The 20,829-nt window shown below is 46.7% G+C and overlaps 9 protein-coding genes across 9 annotated transcripts; 5 read left to right on the top strand and 4 right to left on the bottom strand.

Annotated features, from left to right (window-relative positions):
* COCSADRAFT_82329 (uncharacterized protein) lies at positions 1–360 on the top strand (the record flags this gene model as incomplete). The annotated part of the gene is made up of 1 exon (XM_007698599.1): positions 1–360. A coding segment is annotated over one exon (360 nt), but the record flags the coding sequence as incomplete, so codon positions are not given.
* Positions 361–6,051: 5,691 nt separating this feature from the next.
* COCSADRAFT_53631 (uncharacterized protein) lies at positions 6,052–7,008 on the bottom strand (the record flags this gene model as incomplete). Its single annotated transcript, XM_007698480.1, has 1 exon — positions 6,052–7,008. A coding segment is annotated over one exon (957 nt), but the record flags the coding sequence as incomplete, so codon positions are not given.
* A 2,768-nt stretch (positions 7,009–9,776) lies between these two features.
* COCSADRAFT_351630 (uncharacterized protein) lies at positions 9,777–10,160 on the bottom strand (the record flags this gene model as incomplete). The annotated part of the gene is made up of 1 exon (XM_007698598.1): positions 9,777–10,160. The coding sequence occupies one exon, from the start codon at positions 10,158–10,160 to the stop codon at positions 9,795–9,797; it is 366 nt and encodes a 121-aa protein (XP_007696788.1). The 3' UTR covers positions 9,777–9,794.
* A 1,501-nt stretch (positions 10,161–11,661) lies between these two features.
* Positions 11,662–12,642, bottom strand: COCSADRAFT_351623 (uncharacterized protein; the record flags this gene model as incomplete). The annotated part of the gene is made up of 2 exons (XM_007698597.1): positions 12,040–12,642; positions 11,662–11,994 (listed from the first exon to the last, which is right to left on the bottom strand). Exons 1-2 carry the CDS (start codon positions 12,613–12,615, stop codon positions 11,662–11,664), a joined length of 909 nt encoding a protein of 302 aa, XP_007696787.1. The 5' UTR covers positions 12,616–12,642.
* A 1,926-nt stretch (positions 12,643–14,568) lies between these two features.
* On the bottom strand, positions 14,569–15,978 carry COCSADRAFT_110396 (uncharacterized protein). The gene has a single exon (XM_007698596.1). It carries the CDS (start codon positions 15,940–15,942, stop codon positions 14,608–14,610), a length of 1,335 nt encoding a protein of 444 aa, XP_007696786.1. The 5' UTR covers positions 15,943–15,978; the 3' UTR covers positions 14,569–14,607.
* A 1,013-nt stretch (positions 15,979–16,991) lies between these two features.
* Positions 16,992–17,625, top strand: COCSADRAFT_178791 (uncharacterized protein). Its single transcript, XM_007698595.1, has one exon. It carries the CDS (start codon positions 17,209–17,211, stop codon positions 17,560–17,562), a length of 354 nt encoding a protein of 117 aa, XP_007696785.1. The 5' UTR covers positions 16,992–17,208; the 3' UTR covers positions 17,563–17,625.
* Positions 17,626–19,130: 1,505 nt separating this feature from the next.
* COCSADRAFT_157460 (uncharacterized protein) lies at positions 19,131–19,691 on the top strand (the record flags this gene model as incomplete). Its single annotated transcript, XM_007698594.1, has 2 exons — positions 19,131–19,525; positions 19,556–19,691. 2 exons carry the CDS (start codon positions 19,131–19,133, stop codon positions 19,689–19,691), a joined length of 531 nt encoding a protein of 176 aa, XP_007696784.1.
* Positions 19,692–19,773: 82 nt separating this feature from the next.
* COCSADRAFT_23458 (uncharacterized protein) lies at positions 19,774–20,268 on the top strand (the record flags this gene model as incomplete). Its single annotated transcript, XM_007698234.1, has 1 exon — positions 19,774–20,268. The coding sequence occupies one exon, from the start codon at positions 19,774–19,776 to the stop codon at positions 20,266–20,268; it is 495 nt and encodes a 164-aa protein (XP_007696424.1).
* Positions 20,269–20,313: 45 nt separating this feature from the next.
* COCSADRAFT_351610 (uncharacterized protein) lies at positions 20,314–20,772 on the top strand (the record flags this gene model as incomplete). The annotated part of the gene is made up of 1 exon (XM_007698593.1): positions 20,314–20,772. The coding sequence occupies one exon, from the start codon at positions 20,314–20,316 to the stop codon at positions 20,770–20,772; it is 459 nt and encodes a 152-aa protein (XP_007696783.1).
* Between the last annotated feature and the right edge of the window lie 57 nt (positions 20,773–20,829).

The raw sequence follows: 20,829 nt of genomic DNA, 5'->3' as shown, positions 1-20,829 counted from the left end.
CAACGCCAAAAAGCTATCGCGGTTAAAGCTAGAGAGGAGAGAAAGCTACTCAAAGCTCAAGAACTAGATGCGCGACGGCGGGCGCGGGCACAGGCAAAACTAGATCGTGAGAGGCAGAAAGCTGAAGCAGCTGCCCACCGGATAGCCCGCCAAGCCGCCCACAAACGACTTCAGAAAGCTATCAAAATCTCACAAAGGGGAAAGAAGCCTACCTTCAAGCGCTCTACTGAACTAGCATCAAAGAATATTATCGTTGGCAGTAGTAGTGGTGGTGCGCAGCGAGCTAATCGATCAGCTGCACCACCATCACCACGCTCGCGTTCAGGCCGCCCCATCAAGCTGCCAATCAAATATCAGTAGATAGATCAAATAAACAATACTACGAGATTACTATACTAGAGTTTCTCGCGATAATAGCTTTTATGTAGAGCTCTACAGCTTCAAGTTTGTGATAGTACTGTTGGGGAGAAATCCGGCGTTGGCCCGTCCGCGGCGTTGGCCCGTCCGGCACCTCTATATAAGTAAGAACATTTATAAACTTTAGCTTAGGCTAAAATAATCTTCTGTAGAATGGGCTCTGTAGCTAGCTAGCATATGCACAGACCAGTTGTAATTAGCAACGTGTGAAGCATGTGCGCGCGGGACTAAAGAGGGTTTGCATGAATGCAGAGGGGTTGCCAAAAAGACAGGTAAAAAGGGCGTTCAATTCTTGTTCTTCTCTATGTGCGTACAAAGTTCTCTTCTTATGTTCTCTGCTTCGGTCCTACAGTCACGCGTCAATAGTTTTGCTCGTTTAGCTCCCCCACCATAGCTGCACCAATAACAACAACTTCGTAGAATGCCTACCACCAACGCTGCGCCGCACCGATTTGGCCAAGAATTATCGCAAAATGCTCGTCTTGGGCCAAATATTACAATTGAAGAGCGAAATATCGCTATTGACATGTTAAGAGGTAGTTGCGGAGTGCCTGAAGTTGCTGCGCACTTTCACCGGGCGTGCTCCACCATCCGCCGCCTCTACCAGAAGTACAGCACCACCGCAACTACTCAAGACAAACCTCGCAGCGGTCGTTCTAAGATATTTTCGAACTACCAGAAGAAGATTATCTGGCATAAAGTACGTGCGTAGCCCAAAATTGAGTACAAAGATCTTATCAAAGTTGCAACAATGACTACCCGACGGTACTCTTTCACGTCCACCCAGCAAGTTTACGATATATTGCATGCTCCGGCGTACTAATATATCAAAATATTGCTTTATAAAGCGCCCAAAACTCGCGTTAGACCACGCACGCAAGCGCCGACAGTTTGCCTATCGTTACCGCAAGTTTTCATGGCGTCACAACATCGTTAAACTCTCAGACGAGTGCTCTATTCAGAAGAGATCTTATACAGAAAACGAGTGGTGTTTCCATTATCCAGAAGAAAAATGGATAGCTCGCATGATAGCAGAAGTATCTACCGGTAAAATCAGACAGCAGATGGTGTGAGGAGCTATCTGGGTGGATGAACGTGGGCGCGGTCACCGGAGTCTTCTCGTGATCATGGAAAGGGATCCCAATGCTCTCCGTGGTGGCTACTCCAGCCAAAGGTACATCTAAAGCCTTCGTAAGGAACTGCTCCCTCACTATAGTCTCAGTCAGATCTTCATGCAAGACAACGCGCGCATACATACAGCCCAAGTCGTCCAGACTTTCTTGGCAGATCACGGCATCATGATACTCGACTGGCCAGCCTACTCACCAGATCTCAACCCTATCAAACACCTTTGGTGGATTCTTAAAAATTGCATGCACCGTTTATATCCAAAATATAGCAATTACAGCGCAGCAGCAGAAGAATGGGATGGTTTTTGTGAGGCTCTAAAAGACTGCTGGCGAAGGATACCGCGCAGGTATATGGAGACGCTAGTTGGCTCGATGCCGCGCCGCCTTGCCGTCTATCGTGCTTCAAAAGGCTGCCAAACAAAGTGATAGTGTCTGGCAATATTATACATTCTTCACATTGAAATATTATGCTATTTTGGTGGAGTTGTCGCAGCAAATATCACGGTCGTCCAGTTTTGGAAATGGTGGGGTGTCGGCTAAAGTGCAAAACTTTTGAATTAGTACTGTATCATAGGGGTTACCCTCTGCTGCGCGCTGAGTAGAGTTTCCGAGCCATCCGCTAGCTAATGCTTATTACTTGTACGGACAGCTAGTAAGATTACTTTTCTATGGTTGACCAATGTATTTTACAATGCTCAAATCTTTGAAATCTTCTGGAAGCGACTATGAATGGTCTGTGGAACACGAAAACAGCGAGAATCTCACGTTGTGAAATTGAGGTGGTTTATTGCACATGAAGATCGACCTGAGACGACCTCAGATTACCTAACATCCAGGAGCTGCGCCTATCGCTTTGCAGGAACGATGGCGATATCATGGCCTCGAAAGGCCACACTGAAACGCAGTTCGCCATCTTTGCTCTTGATCAGCGAAACTTCCAGGCAACATCCTTCTTGAATTGAAGAAGCCCTTTATCCAAAAAGAATGCAGTCTTTCTTCGCTGGACTTTCCATGAAGTCCCTCGCTTACGGCGGAGGTTCTTGTGGTCGCGAATGGACAAGGGGGTACTGATGAAGGGTCGATTGCTGACGTTGACAAAATGGTTGACAGCAAGGCTAATATTGCTATAGTCATTGCCGGAGGCTAGTGCGATAATAGAGAAACCGTTGAAGAACTTTATTATATCGCCCACAGGTCTTTATACTCGCGAGTAGGAGGTAGCGAAGGTCTGAATTGCGGATGCGTCCCGTTACACCGTGCGTTCGAGCACGTAGGGACGGACGTTAGATACACCATACGATCTGTAGAAGCCACTCAAGAGCTCGCAATCATGTAGCAAATAGGAGAGAGTTTGCCCTAAGAAATACTTATTCGTTTCCCAAATAAACCCCAGAACGTTCCGATAAGCATGATGATAGTGAAGAGGGGTACTGAAGCGTTCTGTAAATCCTCAGGATGATATTTCATCCAATAGATCCAAAAGCTGAAGCCCGATAGAATGAGAAAAACATGGTAGGCAAGAAAGAAAGCTAAGGATGGAAAATATCCCGCTTCAACGCCAAACGCGACTCGATTAGTATAGTTGAAACTGGGCGCATGCACACGCGAGGATGCGTTGTACATTCCCTTCTTCTGAGGAATATGTGTGAGAAATCGGCGGTCAGCCGGGATGTGTCTGCACTTGTGAACGTATACAGGTAGAAAAGACCAGTAGCAGACAGGATTACACGCACGAAGAAGAACTGAAAAGTGGGTAGGGTCGATAAGAGGCATTTTTGCAGTTGGCGGTCGCGGATCGTACTCGTAGTCTGTAGTGTAACCATGATGATCTGGAAGTGCTTCGCCAACACAGGAAACATGCTCGTTAAGGATTTCTTCAAACTGATAGAGTTAGGTTGAGGCAAAATCACCACCTTAATCTGTACTCACCTGGACGAATCGGCAGTATCGAAACCTGTATGGTGAGAACCAATATTGAAAGCACCAACGGTGGCTTTTGTGTCTCCGTTTCAATTCTTCAAAGAACACAGGATCGCTTAATTGCGAATGGTTCTCAATGTTCTCGATGTTATGAAATCCCCACATGTCCTTGATGCCGAACACAAATCAGAGAGAATCGACTGGAGTTTGGCTGTTTAGAGCATTAATATGTGTCTGGGTATTGACATTGCCATTTGAGGGGCTATCTTGAGGTGGTAGTGACTGCTTTCCGTGTGGTAACGAGGGTGAAGTGTTGGCGCAAGTGCTCCTAGTTGGAGTGTAGCGCAGATTGGCTTTTGATGATTGAGTAAGTGTAGTTGACGAAGGACTCGTTACTTTGATTGGAACAGCTTTCCAGATAACATGATACATGTGTTCAAATATTGTGGCCCAATTTAATTGCACCGGTCGCACTTTGCAGCAATCACACTTAGGGGGATGCTCGCTCATTGCATCCAAAGTTTGCTGTATTAATGTTGACTCCTGTGGAGATATCGTTTCGTACAGTGTCTCGCCGCAAAACTTTGTATTTTTCAGCATATATACAAGAAGGGAAAAAGGCAACTCACTTCCCATTCAAGTCGTAAATGACCGGGAGTCAAGCCGGGAACTCGAGGTCGCAGAGGCCACCAGTCCCATTGACTCATAGTGTATGCCTCGATGAAGGCCTTGCATTTGTTTACGAGAGACATATCGTCCTCATTTGAGAATCTGATTCTGTGTTTTGGAGTACTCTCCAGAATTTCCCTTAATGAAGATGGAAGGGCCAGTAGCCTAAGCTGTAGTATCAAACTCTGAAGAGCAGTACCCTTCTGAAGAAAGCTGTATGCCTTGTCGATATTCGTGGGCGTTAGTGACTTCAAGTGATTCACTTCTAGATCACCTGCTTCACCTAAGCTCTCTTCATCCGAATTATCTACCACTCCCGGTGCCCAATCTGGTGACCCATAGATATTGTTTGCCCACTCCTCCAGCAATTGCTTCTTGAGTGTCTGAGCAGCCAAATCACTGAATCGCTTCCTGTCTCCAATATCTTCTGGCCCCAGATAGTCCACAATCTGGAGCGCAATGGAAGTACGGTTTCCTCGGTTTTCAATCACTTTTACTGTGTCCTTCTCCAGAGCCGTCTGCGCCTCCTCCTTCAGTTTCAGAACATATACTTTGAGACTCCTTCGGTAATTTTCGATAAATCGCGCGGTGCCAAGCTTTTCTAGAAGGTCTTTTTGTAAAGCACGTAAGTCGTCTAACTCAGCGAGAAATGTACCGAAGAGTCTGACGGCAAGAAGTTCTAGTTCCGTTTTCCGCCTTGGTGCTTGTGACGCGATGTCTTCGTCATTCGATACCACTGAAATGTAGTCACTGCTTTCTTTCTCGTGTTTTGCGATTACTGATTGTTCCGCTCCAATCAACTGCGTTTGTTGATCTACGAGAGTTGTCCCTGCGAAACTCGATTCTCCGCGGTCTGATATAGAACCGTTCTCTGCGAAAGACACGTCACCAAGGACATCCACTCCAACAGGTAACAGCTCATCATCCCCTCTTCTAATTCTTCTAGTTAGGTCTTCTAGCTGCTCAATAGTCAATTGTGGGCCGTGCTCGCCTTCACCTTTCAAAGAGAAGTAGCTGACTTCTGACTGTTCTTTCTTCATGAAATCCTGCATAATCTTAAGGGCGAGTGTAGATTTCCCAGCTCCAGGCACGCCCTTTATCCAGAACATGGATTCGTCATCCTGGTTGTTCGCCCATGTTTTGATCTCATGTAGTAGCCCAGTGCGAGTATTTGGTAAGCATTGTGCGTTCTCCCCTTCCACGTAGGAATTGTAGGATGCTTCATTAGCGACAGGTAGCTTGATCCAGTCTAGCTTTGGATCCAGAACCCTAGGAGAAATAGTTAGCTACCTTCGCGCTAGAACGAAGCGAAAGAGACTTACATCTGCTCAACTTGAAGCGCAAGGCCGAAAATGTGCCCATAGTTCTCAAGATTCTGAAACCTCTTCTCCACCTCCTTGCTTGTTAATGGCCATTCGAGAGCCGGGGTACGGAATTGCTGCATTGCTTTACGACCTTGGCCAGGCTCAAGGTTGACCTTGAGCTTTTCCTCAAGGTCTTTTAGCTCCTGCGAACATTTTTGGAGCGGGTCTAGCAATGTATGCCCAGTAGAGAGCTGCGACTTGTCCTGACTAAGAAGCTGTTGAAGCTTTTCAAGGATATTCTTGATTTCGTTGACTTTTTGATGGAGGCGCTCAATGTCGCCTTTTGCGTGCCTAACCTTGACCGAGTATTGGTAGCAGAGCGATGCAACCTTGCCAGATATTTCGACAACAGATATCACGCTTGCCGCTTCGGAAAGGCCATCCATGATATGGCGAGTTGTCAGAGTTGTAGCGGATGTCGAATTCTGTTCCTTTACGTGAGAGTCGAAAGAAGTACCCTCAGAGGTAGACAGTTTGGCTATATCCATCTCCCATAAAAGGGTCTCAGTCTTTTTGTCAATGGCGCTCAACTTTTGGTCAATACTCCTTGGCGCTTCATCTACCGTGCGAGTTCGTACTACGTCTACTGGCATGATACTTGACAGCAGTTCCTTTGCATACGCGGCTGCCGTACCTGCTGCGTACGGCTGCCACCTATTGTTCTTATGTGAGTCGGCGTAGTCACAGATACCGCGAACGACGAGGCAAGGAAAACTGTTTGTCAAGCCCGCCGCCTCTATCTCGAAGCAGAGCACTCCGCCGAGTTCTGCGCTGACTTGGTCTCTTACTACAGCGCTCCTCATCACCTGGTTGCCTGACGCGATTGTCCCATAGTGAATTACTATCTCCTCTTCGCTGTTGCGTGGGTTTCGTACTTCTTGTCCACCTATGCTACACGCATCGCACGTCTGTCCTCCTTCGTGATCGTACGCAGCTTTAAAAAGCATATCGGGACCTGCCCTGTGACGCTGGAATATAGGAATACGATCGAGTTTGTCGATATGCTCTAAAACCTTGCTTTCACCACGTAGCTCATTTGCCTGTACTTTAGCGACTGCGTTAAGCAGGATCTGTGGAGGGGAGTTCAGAGACCCTATCCGCTCAAAGCCACTTTGAGTTGCCTTGCCATAATCGTACTGTACAACACCGCCAAAAGTCTTATTTGGTTGGCTAACTACAACATCCCCAAGCCGGACGTCTACCTCTACGCTAGGGACGCCGCCTCCGATGCCAACCAATAATCCAAACCGAATTTCCTTAAATGTTGCCTGCATTTGCATTGCTACTGTTGCTGCTGGATTATTGCCAATACGGCCCACCGGCAAGCACACGATCGCCACGTTGTGGCCGCCTATCGATCCGAGGGCGTACAAGTTCTCGTCATTGTCGTCGCCACGCTCAAAGTCGGCGTGCTCCTCATCGAGCATCTCCAGCGCAGCTGCCATCTCGACTGGGAGCGCGCATATCCACCCAACTGTGTAGTCTTCGCGGTGCAGTTGGCGTGGCATTGTAGTTGTTATGAGAAAGGACGAGTGAATGTTATCGTAGAGATAGCCTTGTAGTGGTGCGAAGTTGCCAGATCTTACCTTATGGCAGCTCAGCAACACAGCCTGTTGCCGCTCAGCCTTGCCACTCAGCCTTGTCGCCCACTTTGCAGCGCCGCCTTCTAGCTGCAGCTGCAAGCATTGGGCGAAGCAAACACAAACAGTCCAAACGGCTCGTCTTGGTATGTATGTAGCCATAGGCGTGACTGACTAGTCAGCCACACGCTTAGCTCGTAAATTACGTACGAAGTGCGGGTTTTGCGCTAGCCGAAACTGGAAATCATCTTTTCAAAAGTACTGGCAGGGGGAACAATCTTGCATGGAATTGCACACAGCAGCAGACACAAAGCTGATACTAGATTTCTTACATCGCAGTAGAATTTAACAGCTTCGAAGATACTGTTCAAAGGCGTTGTGGGGTGGTAAGAGCTTAACAGCAGTGCTATAAGAAGGAGACTTTGTTCTACTAGAAGATAAGGCTCTCCTCAAATAGGGCACGGACGCGACCATGCACGATGTAGATTTTAGATAAAGCGGTTTATGTATTGAGGGTAAAATATAAGGCATAACTGACTGAAGAGCATCGTGATTTTCAACCTATATCAAGAATTTGAGTGGTTCAAAGTTGAAGTACCCCTCATTTTTCTCGGCGCGGGGTGCTTCTCGACCTGCAGCGATGGACGTTAGTAGGTATTGTCCGAAAACGCGTTCAATTCCGGCTCTTTCGGCGTATTTCAACTCGACCCAAGATTCTAACGGGCTTTCTAATCGCTAGTTAGTTGCTTAGAGTAACGATATAACTCTATAGTCTTCCAAACAAACTAGAAGCGATCGCGCAGTAGGAGAAATAACCATATTATCGCGTCGTTCCCTAATTCTCTCAACCAATTCGTTAGGTATAGCTCCTTTCATGAAATTAATCTAATTCTACTAGAAAGCGACCACATAACTTATAACAGTAAGAGTTAATAGCTAACAATCTTCTTAGAAATTTATGTTATTTAAGAGAAGCCTCTAGTCTACTTGTCTTCTCGTCTGCCGTAATTTTCTCCATACGCTTAATATAGTCTTACGTATCGGGCATGGTCAGTGCGTGAGCATGGTCAGTCAATGAGCCACCCCACCAAAATGCGTGCCCACCAAAAAACGAAGCTTTTAAGCCCCATACAAAAGCTAATATCATGAGATTTTTGGTGGAGTAGTAAAACCATAATATATTTGATGGCTGTCTACTTATATTTACTCGGAAGATTGATTTTGCGGCCGCGCGTGGTGGTTTTGGTGGAGGGCTCGGATGGCTTCGGTGCAGACGCACCACCACTCTGATCATCCGCAACACCGCGACGCTTAGCTGTTTTTGATACTTGACTTGATGAAGCTTTTCTTTTGCTTTTATTCCCCCTATCTTGAGGTTTTTTTGGTGTTGCAGCAACGCGTTCTTGTTGTTTTTGAATCCGGGCAGCCGCGAGTTGCGCAGCCTTCGCCTCCCGCTCCTTTGCTCGTACCTCCCGTGCCAACTGTCGGGCTTCTTTTGCTTCTGCTGCAATCTTTTTTTATATGCAGTAGCAGCAGCTTTGATCTCTTTTTGCTCTTGTTTTCGGAGTTTTTCTGCCTTGGCTTCTTGGCGTTTTGCGTGTTCACGAGCCCGAGCTTCTTGTACTGATCGAGGACTCCGCACAACCGCCAAACTTTGATACTCTTGGTGCTGCTGAAGATCTAGAACTGAATTATGCTTTTTCTTCTGTTTTTTGGCATTTATTTCACTGCGTAACTCCTCGTTTTCATAGTGGAGCAGCGCATTTCTGACCTGAAGTGAATGGAGTGCCTGTTTTAGCTCTTTGGCTTCAACTTTTGACTTATCTGGGACAGCAGCGTCGTATAACTTGGACAGCTGTCTCCAAGTATTCCCATCTCCATACTCTCTAACTTCTGTATCTGTATCCCGTTGTGGTGTTGAGATTTTAAAGCGTTGGAGTACAACGTCTGGATTGAGCAGATGAACTCCAGTAGCTGCAAAGCTGCTTGTAATATTCTCAAAGGTGAACGTCGATGTATATGCCGCCCAAAATAAGCTTATAAAGTCACTTTTTTGCACGCTCAATAACCCCTGACAGCGGCGGAGGAACTCGGATAGTTCATTCGAGTAAGCTGTCGACAGAGGAGAATACAACACCACGTCGAGTGGCTGAAGACTGTGAGTCGCAATGGGGGGGAAAGATCGCAATCAGAATTCGATGGGAGTCGCAGTAATCGATAAAGGATGGAGTAACGTGACTTCCATGGCCGTCGAGCAGAAGAAGTCTGTAGTCTCGTTTTGCTTTCCCCTTTGTCTTCCGGTCAAACACCTGTTCAACCCAAGCCTTTGCCAGCTCGTTATTACTCCAGCCAGACTCAGTTGTAGAGCAAAAAACCTGGTGTTTATCCACGTCCAAGTGCTGTATCCATCGCTCGCGAAGACCGACATTTCCTTCAAAGATAATCGTAGGATCAATCCAGCTCCCATCAGCACAAACACAAGCCAAAATTGTTATCCACTCCCTACTACCATCTTGTAAGACTGCTGTAACTTTCTTTTGGCTCCAAAGTTGTTTTGAAAACATTCTTTTGGACCTTTCTGCAACACCAAGAAAGAACCTCTTCTCATCCATATTATAGATATCATGCGGCTCCACGTTATACTGAGCAATCTTAGCACGAAGGAGTTCGAAATACGATCGGTAACTATCAATATTATCAGCTTAGTGACGCTCCTAATCAATCCCAGTCACAAATTTAGTAGTAAGCTGATCGCGGTGGCGACGAAGAAATCGGGAAATCCAGCTATCCGAGGGCTCCCATTCTGCAATAACTGACACGTAGTTTTTTATTATAGATCTAGTAGGTGGAAGAGCACGCTCAGTTAAGTCCTGTATATATTTTATAAGCTCGGATTCTTGTGGTGGACTGAGTAGTTGGCGTTGGTGTGTCGCGTCGTCACGCGACTGAGTTTTGTTTTGGTGTCTCCGCGCCAAAGTATTGCGGTCAACACCAAATATTTTTGCAGCTTCACGATATGAAATTTGTCCTTCTGGACCTTGCGAATCGATTGCTGCAATTGCTTTTGAAATAGAATCCATAGTGGTGGAGTTATGTGATGTTGAAGAGAATGGATTACTATGCTACTTTTGGTGGGGTGGCTCATTGTCTGACCATGCTCACGCACTGACCATGCCCGATAAAGCTTTGCGATAGCTTAATACTATTGAACGTATCTATAAGCTGTGCCTATGCTAAATCAATATTTTAAAACCCAATTCGATTGCGCGGTCGTCGTGCTGACATAGTGTAGATGATCGTAGAATTGGTTGTAGGAGCAAGCGCCTAGCTCGGATGACCAGTGTGGACATGGTGAAGCTACGACCTCATTGGTCAATAGCTGAGCTGTGCTTGGTATATGGTGGGCATGCGGCATGGGACGTCATGTGTTTTACCAAATGTGGACACTCAAAAAGCGCATCCTTCGATATCACAGTGAAGTCACAAGCCAAATCTGTATGACCTCAAAAATGGACCTACCAGGGCCTGGAGCCAGTCAGCGTTGACAGTTAAACGCTGCGATGCTACTTTAAGGAGGTAAGCGCCACCGATACACTAAGACTCCCAACATGCAGGGTAGTAAAACACAATTTACTTTGAGACTAATATACCTAAGAGCAGAAACCAGACTAAAGTTACCAGTATAAGAGAAATTAACGAATATTGGTAGCCCAGAACGGAAAATTTGACGGACATGTTGACAAACAGCACAGTTACATAGTGGTCAGTATTTCCGCTTGTCAAGCAATTGACAAATCGCGGGAGATCGGGGTTTAATTACTCGCTGGAGAGATTCTACATTATTTTTTTGTTTTTTGGTGTGGTAAAAGGTTCCCTCGGCACAAGGCGGATGCACCCTTGCTTAAGCGAATTTTTTTAGCGCTTGTTCGGTTTCGCTGCCACAACTGCAACAACGCCAAAAGTTTCTAACGCTGTTGTAACACTATACCTATGTCAGATACTGGCAGCAGAAGCAGCAGATTTTGGGTGTGGAAAGGAGCACCCGGATTCTGTGTACAGCTAATCAGAGCTCGTCGCCAAGACTACCACAGCCCAAACTGGAATAATAGGGGACTCACGCCATAAAAAAGTCATATATATGACTGCCAACGGGCGCGCGGGGGTGCCTCTGGGAGAACAACAGAACAGTAAAATCTAATTATCACAAACAATTATCACCGTCTACTGTCCTTGACAACCTATTACAATCTGACAAATAGAATAAGATCAATCTGGACAGAACACAGCACGATAGCACTAAAGACAATATATAAATACCTTAGCCTAAGAATAGATACTAAGTTGCGCTAGAAAGAACATATAAAGGTAACTAGATAAAGGGTAACTAAAACAGTAAACACCCTCCCTACCTAAGCTATCTTGGGGATTCTGATTAGGAAGTGGGTTTGCTAGATCTGCGAATGATCTACAAAGGCACAGCGCTTCCACAGATAATGTACGTCTGCTCTATCTGGTACAATGCCAACACAAGATGAGGAACTTACATATAGAAATCAGTAGGCATCCTACAGGGCATACAACCTATGTCAATATATCATTGGTGCCTTCGCCACTCCTCTTCGTCATGTTGGCGGCGCTTTCCTCTCGTATTTCCTTCATGAACTCAATGTTTTCCTGGTGTAAGCCCTCGTACGCCTCAAAAAAGATCAGTCTCCCTGCCACTAAATCGTCTTTCCCATCTTTGAGATTTCTTTCCCAAGCAACGGGCTTCTTAACAGGTTCATCCAAAGCCTTCAAATACTGGATCGTAGCGTCGATCAACGACTTATCAAAACCTCCGGCTTTGATCCGGTCTGGGCTACCATGCGCAGGAAAGATTTTCTTGATAGGCAACTGCGCCATACGCTCCAACTCCTATAGTTGAGTTATGAGATCCTCTGGCTCGGAAAGATACGTCACGGTGTCCTCGAGCATATCCCCAGCAAGAACCAAGCCTGCATCCGGGAGGAAGAGGAGTGTAGAATCCGCGGTGTGAATGTTGAAATTTTGCAGTTCGACTACGATATCGCGGACTCGGAGCGACAAGCTCTTCTCATATGTCTCCGTGGGGAACACAACGTCGATGCTGGGTCCTCCGCCCTCATTCGGGTTTCTTAACTTCTCAGCATTCTGCCTCATTCTCTCTTGCGTGCTTTTGTGTGCAACAATCTTCGTATCCCGCAAAGCAGAAGCCCCAGCGATGTGATCGGCATGGAAATGGCTATATACTGTTGTCACACTCTTTGCGCCTAAACTTCGTACATGGGTGAGCATGTGCGCCCCGTGAGCAGGCGTCAGATCTGCGTCGAAGAGAATGGCGGAGTCCCCGCTGACGATGCTGTAGGTAGCCACGCCCAAGACCAAGGTCTGATCATACCAACTTGAGGAGCGCCAGGGGCACGTGCGCCCTTCATAATAGGCATAGATTGCTGTTATTCCCATGGGGCAGAAGGTACGAAGCGTTGGTAGATCACTAAATGTGTCCGGTTCCGCCATAGTTTCGGGGTGAGAAGGAATATGGAGGAAGATGGAGATGGCGCAGCTCTTTACGAAGTCTGGCCAATTAGACGGAGTCGTGGGGTTTGAAAACTTTGTAGCAAGATGCTAACAATATTGGAAAATCAAATGATTTCTAGACCCACCTTCGTGACAGTCTCGGACGAATTGAAGTGACTAGCTCTACGCCTTATATACAGGGAAAATGTGATGGACAACTGCGGATCTGATTTGTCTGTCCAGTAGCATCGTAATCCTCGAGGATGGGATTTTCCTCAAGAAAGTGATGAAATGGGCGTTTGCCGTATAGCCTTGGATGTCATGATGCCTTTATACGCTCATGGAATTTACTTGGCTGAGAGTAAGCCTGGAGGATCTTTTGTAGACAAGCGCAAGCGGTCGTTGGTGAGAAGAGTGTTTGCAACTCCAACCGCGGCTTGTAGTCCGGCAGAGCGCTTTACCAATATATCAGCCATAGAATTTTCTATTCAAGTGAAGATGATGTCTTCGAGCTAGCCATATCTATGGGTAACCGTGCGGAACAATAAACAAAAAGTGTCTGCAGGAGGGTGATCTGAGTTCTGAATCGGAAGACAGACTGGAAATGCCGTAGACTCTACATTGAGCATTGATTTCGGCGCCGTTGTTCAGTAGGAACTCAGTTATTTTACATAGCGCATACTTGGTAGCGTATGTCTTGAACTTAGGGGCGTACTTGTACAGCACATAAAAGTTCCCTCTTGTGGGCAAGAAACACACGGAACGAGTGAGCCATGTGAGCTTTAATATGAATTGCATGCTCGCTAAGATATTTAGCGGTATTTAAGGTGTTCATGGTGGTAAAGCCTTCTCTCAAATTCCTCGCCAGTATTGAACGGACCACTTGTGAATGTGCTCAACGATAGGTATGTCAGACAAATCTCAGCGATGCACAAGTGCGCACTCGGGCTCAGCCACGATGCAGAACATTTAAAGTATTTTTGAGTGGTATAGTGTACTAGGCGAATGATGTCGCTGTCTTGGACGATGACAAGTCCAGCGTAGACAGTTAGCACGTCAGCTACATGAGTTATGTTTTCTACATCGACCTCTGCTTCGCCGGTTTCAACCGCAAGGGCGCAGCATGTACAACCATTACCTACGAGGAAACCTCAGCTGGCAGTCAAAGACTGCCTGAGCAAGTTCTGCAAGTGACCTCGGGAGGTTTACCCAGTGCTGTTCCAAAAGCTTCAGTCGGCGTCCTGAAAGTCCAGGTCAAACGAAAAATCTTCTTCAATCGCAGTTGCTTCGACCAGCATATCTGGAGCCACCGGGACATTCTCAGCTCTGCGCATAGCTGGGTCGACGAGAGGTTCCAAGCCTGCGTGGTACGTGGCTAGTTCAAGCGAGAGCTTAGAGAGAATTTCTGGCTTGTTATGACTGTGACCCGCAGGAGTCTCGTGGGTGCTCCGGGAGATTGCGTATTGTGCAAGATGGGTTAGGAAACATTCGGGCGCATTTTAAAAAGGCAGAACAGTTCAGCGCGCGTAAAAAAATAGAGTAGATAGCTCCTCATCGAATACAAACTCTTGTATGCCTCGCGATTGCTCCCCGGAGCGCAGCCCTTTACAAGTATTAATTATTGTTTTTTCTTCTCTCTTAGTTTTCCAAATTTATACACTCTCATGTCTTCCCTTATCAGTGTTGGAACCGTTTTTGTAGCACTGATCCTTGTACTATAATATAGACTTTATTCTTTTTTCTTTCTATATCTTATACCGCCCCCTTTGTCCCCTCTATCAGGTTCGCAAAAATGATATTCAATTCAAGTCAATATCCAAGTCAATATCTGGGGTGTCCCGCACGGACCCAAAGCCAATATTTATTGAACATTGTCTATTGTAATATATCTAGGCGGGCCAGCTCGCGGATTTCATCGGTTATGTTAGAGCATGAAGATGTCTGAAAAATCTTCTACGCGCATAATTACTATAAATTCTAGTAAACTACAAGTTACTGTCCGAGGTGAGGAATAAACTGCTGCCACACAGTGGTCTTATAGCAGCTTGATGGCAGGGAACGCATGGCCGCAAAGTCTCCCACAACTATGTAGAGTCGCGCTAAGAGATGCGTGAAACAAAGGAGCTGCATTAGTATAGCCGTAAGAACAGGAAGGGAAAACCGAGGATTCTGACTAGTAGTATTATTTCTTATCCAGTCCCAGATCGTGCGAGGCCTTGGTCGTAGTCCTTCAGTCGTTCGAGACTTATCTTTGCGCCTGCCAAAGGGGATCATGCTAGGGCTGTGATCTGTTTCCGCAATATCTGGCTCCTTTCTGGCCGCCAAGCTATTCCGGAGATAGGGCCATATTCTAAATGTCATTTCTGTCACAACAGCACAACCAACCAAAGTTCCAAGAGCAGTTAAAGACGCCACTCTCCAAAGTAGCTGTTCTCTTTGCGATGGTAGGCTCAAGTGCCAACCTGCAACAAATATAGCACAAAACCCAAAGTAATAAATAGCACCTAGGTTAAAAAACCAAGTCGGAGTCTCAGCGCTGCTGAAGTTCGAAAATCGATCAATTGGGCGTACGCGAGTTCCAGCAGGTACTCCAAGTCCTCGAACTGCAGCTCTAAAATGAGCCCAATAAATCATCCAGAACCATTCCCTGCGATCAAGGAAGTCCAATGGAGTGTGACCATACGGTTCGCGTGCAGCATCACCCCCAGTCAATAGTATTTCTGCCATGCTTGCATTGGTGGTGAGTATTTCGGGTACGCTCACATCAGCGGGTTTATGCCACCAGAAGAACATAGTCGGCAAGCTTGCGTATATGAATGCCACAGTAGTCAATTCGAGAGCTGTTGGACTAAGATTTTGGGCAATTCGTGTGAAAAAATTGGCTAGAAACCAGACAGTCTGGATAACCATCAGAAATCGAGTCAAATTATCGGCTTTGTTCCGATCCAAGATCCGCCCTGTTAGAGCCGGAGGAATCGCGACGTATTCGTGTTGAATTAACCAGAGGAGTTGTTTTGCGGATATAGGAAAGGGAACCCAGTCGCGAGTTTGTAAAACAAAGCCGCCCATTTCTGCGAAAAAGGCATGCTGAGGCGACCATTCACCGATATTAGCGGCCTTAAAGTCTTTAACAGATTGTCTTGCAGCGAAGTATTGGCCACTGGCGGCCACCGTGACGACCTCTGGTGTGAACAGAGTTAGGACGAAGATCATTGCTTTACGTCGTAATTTTGTCCCATTCGTGTCGTAACGACCTGGTACGTTGAGGCAGAGCATCGACCAGCAGCACAAGAAAATAGTGCTCGTGCAGCTCCAGAGGATATCCATGGTCCCTCTTTCGCGAGGCGATGGAGTCCAGCCTTGCCGGAGCTCTTGCTCTCCATGAGCCATGTGCAGGCTCGACGTGTTCGTAGACCCGAGCTTTAACAAAGGCTGTGAATTCACATAGGCACATAGACTCAACGTTAGGAAGGCTAGTTGAGGAAGCATTGTGAAGTGGTGGTGTGATGGGCGGCCATAGATTGGTAAGTGGTACTGATGAAGTCTTTATGGACGGGGACTCTGTAATAATCTAAGGAATAGATCAACTTACGCGCAAGAGATAAAGCTTTTGGTGAACCTAATACTTCTGCATAAGCTGCATAAACTCGAGAATGTACCCCGAAATGTAAGTCTGCCTTACAAGAAGATTTCTGAAACACCTTGACATAACGTACACGAGCATGTAGACGCAGACTCGTTCATATCCTTGGCCCCATCTGAGCCAATTGAACAACACCGGGTAAATCCATTACCCCACCCCAAGAGCCTTTTTTGTAATTCAGGGGAATGTCACATGCATAGTAGAGTCAGTGCTCTGCCAGATGCTGGATCCTGGCGCTAAGGTGGCCAACATGAAAGCAGAGTTGCTGTGGGGCAAATACGAGTGTGGCGCTGCCGAGCTGGTATGGCGGCCCTTGCACTGCATAGCATATGTGGATGATGTTCTGCCCCGCAATCTCAAATGCGAGAGCCGAATGCAGCCGCATCGTTGCCTAATCATACATCAGCATGTCCGCATCCAACCTTCAAGGAGAGCGGTGATAGCTGACCCTCTGAGCGTAGCAGACTTTGTAGCCGGTCTGGTCAGTCTCGCTATTCAGCTATCGCAACTGAGCTTCCAGTACGTCTCGAGCGTAACAGGATCTTCCAAAGGATGGAGCTCGTACATTCAGGAATTGTCAACCCTCACCTCAGTTCTGTTGAAGCTCTAACAAACGAGCGACTATGGCGGCACGCAAGACCTACCTCATGTCCTGCAAACATCAGGAGTCTCTATAGCCACTATACGGGAATGTCACAAGGAGCTAGACAGTCTAAAGAAGACGTTATCGGCCATTCTCGGAGCTCGAAACTGAAAAGAAATTTCTGATCTTGCATCAATACAGCAGCTTGTTTGAAGCCTCACTCATTGCCGAAAATCTGAGCATTTCTCTCGAAAGCTGCCTGCATCTAAAAGGTGAAAAAGATGTTTGAGATCTCAACGAGATGCTTGAATGGTACAAGCCGAAGTACTAAGCATTGCCACTGTCTCCAGAAGTTGTTCTGGAAGCAATGTGCTCTGGAACCTGGTCAGCTCTCTTGAGCTCAGCGACGTACGTGAGCTGGAGAGACGCAGTCGCCCCGACCACACAGGGACCCCTCTGGATTAATGGCGCACCTGGAGCAGGCAAGACTGTTCTGGCCGCGGCCATCGTGGACGATATATCGCGTCAGAGAGACACGACAGTGGTCCACAACTTCTTCAGAGGCGACTGTGAAGAGACCATACTGGAAGTCTTCCGGCATGTTGTCTACCAGATTCTGCCACGGCCAAAAGCAGCTTCTCAGGTCGCAGTCCGTATGTACAAGAAGAAAGAGGCCCGCAATGCCTCCGTTCTCTCGAAAGATCTTATCGACATCATCTGAGACATTTTGGCCAACTACAGCTATTTCTACATCGTACTCGATGGGTTGGACGAGTCTCCGCAGAACTTTAAGCTGCTGAAGCGTCTTCCACAACTCGTAGCAAAAGGTGTCAAGATCGTTGTTCCAAGTCGCGGACTCCCCACCATTGCGGCACATACCTACTACAAACCTGCACAAGTCTATGCGGCTCTTCGGTTAAACTACTACCTACAGATGGATACTGCATCGAACAACTTTGTTTTTATTCATATTAGCTAGCGTAAAATGTAATAGTTATACTACTCTTGTGAGACGCGCCCGCGCGTCTCTAGAAGGTTAAATCAATTAAATCCTTCTCTTTACAAACTATCAATATACTATTCTTCATAGTCTGTTAGTTATAGTTTTATTAGAGTTTTCTAATATGATAGCTATTACTTCTCTACGAAAGTGTATTCCTCTATAACTATTTGTGGCACGCGTAGGTGCGGTAAATCGATCTGTATTGTTGTAAGGGGCTGCACTCCGTGAAGCAAACGCTAGATATACAAGAGGTTGTATTCAATAGAGAGCTATGTAACGGTGTTACAGCGCCGCCAGGAACCAGAACGGTTACCTACGCAGTCCGGACGCTGTCCACTGCTCCACCCCAATACAAGAAGACAACCGCAGAAGGAGATCCCAGACCAGGCCCAGGCCGGTACCGGACCGGGCATGATTAAGAAAAATACTGGGTGATACCTGTAGCTAGTTCTGTAGATTTTTGATATCCTTTCGTACAAGGCCTATAGGTGTCTATTCGAATCAAGGCTCGTTCATTGTCCCACGCACTCCCATATGCCTCTGAGTGACACTACTGCCGATGCTGATCCGAGTAGTCTTGCGTGAGCCGTTATAATTAGAAATAAACAATATTTAGGAAAACAAGTCGCACAGTTTTCTTAGTGTTCACAGGCCAAACAAAACACGATTCCCGGCGGGAATTTGCAGTCCTAATGTATACAATTAGATGTAACAGGGCAAATGTAATCCAATTTACGTACGGTAGTGCAAGTACGGCCGCTAGAAAGGTGCTTTGCTGAATGGAAAAAGGCGCTACGCAGCTGGTGTGACATAAGGCTTGAAGAGTGTCGAAATCACAGGTTGCGCCACATGCGCCTTTACCTTCTGTTCTCTATACAATTTGAAACATTTACGACCCTAAGGCGAGTGCGGTTCGGTCATACTCCCAGCTAGCGTTACTGAGATGTTTGTCCACTTCAGTTGAGTCCATGTATTGCAAAATCGCCTTCCGCTAACCCCAAATGTCAGCCTTGCTGCGCCACGCTCTGAGCTGTGCAATCAGCCTCGCCTACCCCTCAGCTGAACTTCGTACCCTCCCTTAGTATATTGGCACCCATCAATTCACAGTACCTTGCACTGTCTCGCTTTTGGATTTAATCCTTTGATAACTCACTGCCCCTGTTTCGTTGTATGCGTGCTAATTCCGAGAGCCGGGATTCACCTTGACAGAAAAGCGCTCGTCTCTTCTTTACGCTGCTGCCTTGAGCCTCAAGAGCGTATTTTACCACCCGCCGAATCCATCCCTCATGCGTCTTCTCAAATCCAGGACCGACGACAGCTTCAGCCCGACATGGTTTGCACCGAGTAGTACCCCCAACTATGTTACTCTTTCCCATCGATGGGAAGGGGATGATCAAGAGATTACTCTCCAAGACCTGAAGGATGGCTCAGCAAAAGGCAAACTCGGCTACAGCAAGGTTCGATTTTGTGCAAATCAGGCCAAGAATGACGGCCTAGAGTACATCTGGGTTGGCAGCTGTTGCATTGATAAATCTAATAATTCAGAGCTCGCTGAGGCTATTATCTCAATGTTTCGATGGTATCGAAATGCGGCCAAGTGTTATGTCTACCTTGGAGACGTGCCATCAAAGCATAACTCATGGTTATCAGACTTTGAGAAGAGCCAGTGGTCCAAGCGCGGGTAGACTTTGCAAGAGCTAATCGCGCCCAGTAACGTCGAATTCTATGCCAAAGATGGACAGCTGCTCGGCACCAAATTTACATTGCAGGATCATATTCATAACATCACAGGCATAGAAAGGTCGGTACTGCAAGGCGACAACATGAGCACTTTCAGCATCAAGTAACGACTATCATGGACCAACTCTCGCCAAACGACGCGCGAAGAAGATCTGGCCTATTTTTTTTTTAGGAATATTCAGAATCAACATGGTGCCATTGTATGGGGAAGGCACCGAAAGCACGATGGCCAGACTTAAGAGGGAGATATCTGCACTAGATCTGATAGTTTTCAACAACGGGCTAAGATCACGACCTGGCTATCTGCTGCTACTCCAGACCATGTTCACAAGTCAATTCAGCAGGAGAAGAGTACTTGTGAATGGATCTCCGAGGACAGTGATTGGTAGGTATGGACCTCGCCCAATGCTTCAACTTTGCTGTGGAAGCACGGCGAGCGTAGGTGCTTCTGTCACTTGTGATCTTGACCTCTTGCTGATAGGTACAGCTGGCGTCGGAAGAACTGCCCTAGAGTATGTTTTCGATTCCGAACCCGCTCAAACTCCTGGCATGCCTAAGTCTGCTGCCATTGATAAGATCAGCTCGACGACTGCGTCTACTGCTACCTTGGCGTATTTTTATTGTAATGCTGGTGACATTGAGCAGCACAAAGCCGAAGCTATTACCGCCTCTTTAAAGAAATAGCTATTGTTGAATTTGACTCAATCAGTTCCGGATGCTGTTCAAGAAATGTATGAGAAAGCACGAGAGTCTAATAGTGATAAATATAGACCTCACGTCAAGACCCTTTGTGGAACTCTGCAGCACTTGCAGTCTTGTTATCGGGCTGTAATATATGTAATAGTTGGCTTGGACGAGTGTTCTGCAGATCAACATAAACTACTGCTAGACGTGTTTCTGCCGCTTCTGCAGCGCGATATACCTTTACTGAAATTCCTCCTGACCAGCCGCTATAAGAATGACATAGCTGCTAGGCTTGGTCACTATCCACAAATAGTTGTTGACGTTTCGAAAAACTCGGCCGACATACGAAGCTTTGTCCAGTCTCAACTATCACAAGCTCTTAAAGCTAAAAGACTATTGCGAAGTCAAGTATCAAATGAGCCTTTCTTGGAGATCAGGGATCGGCTGAGCCAAGATGCTTGCGGCATGTTAGTCTCGTTAAAATACAACTGCAGCACAAATTAACAACCCGCGTTTTTGTGGGCGAAGCTCCAGATCCAAACACTCTGTAGTGCTTCATCG

This window comes from Bipolaris sorokiniana (genome assembly GCF_000338995.1).
Source record: "Bipolaris sorokiniana ND90Pr unplaced genomic scaffold COCSAscaffold_3, whole genome shotgun sequence".
NCBI lineage: Eukaryota > Fungi > Ascomycota > Dothideomycetes > Pleosporales > Pleosporaceae > Bipolaris > Bipolaris sorokiniana.
The sequence above is the reverse complement of the archived record's forward strand: the minus strand, read 5'-3'. Positions and strand labels throughout refer to the sequence as shown.

Coding starts and splice junctions, on each gene's coding strand:
- COCSADRAFT_110396 (XM_007698596.1), bottom strand. CDS start 15,942: ATGGATATCCTCTGGAGCTGCACGAGCACTATTTTCTTGTGCTGCTGG.
- COCSADRAFT_178791 (XM_007698595.1), top strand. CDS start 17,209: ATGTGCTCTGGAACCTGGTCAGCTCTCTTGAGCTCAGCGACGTACGTG.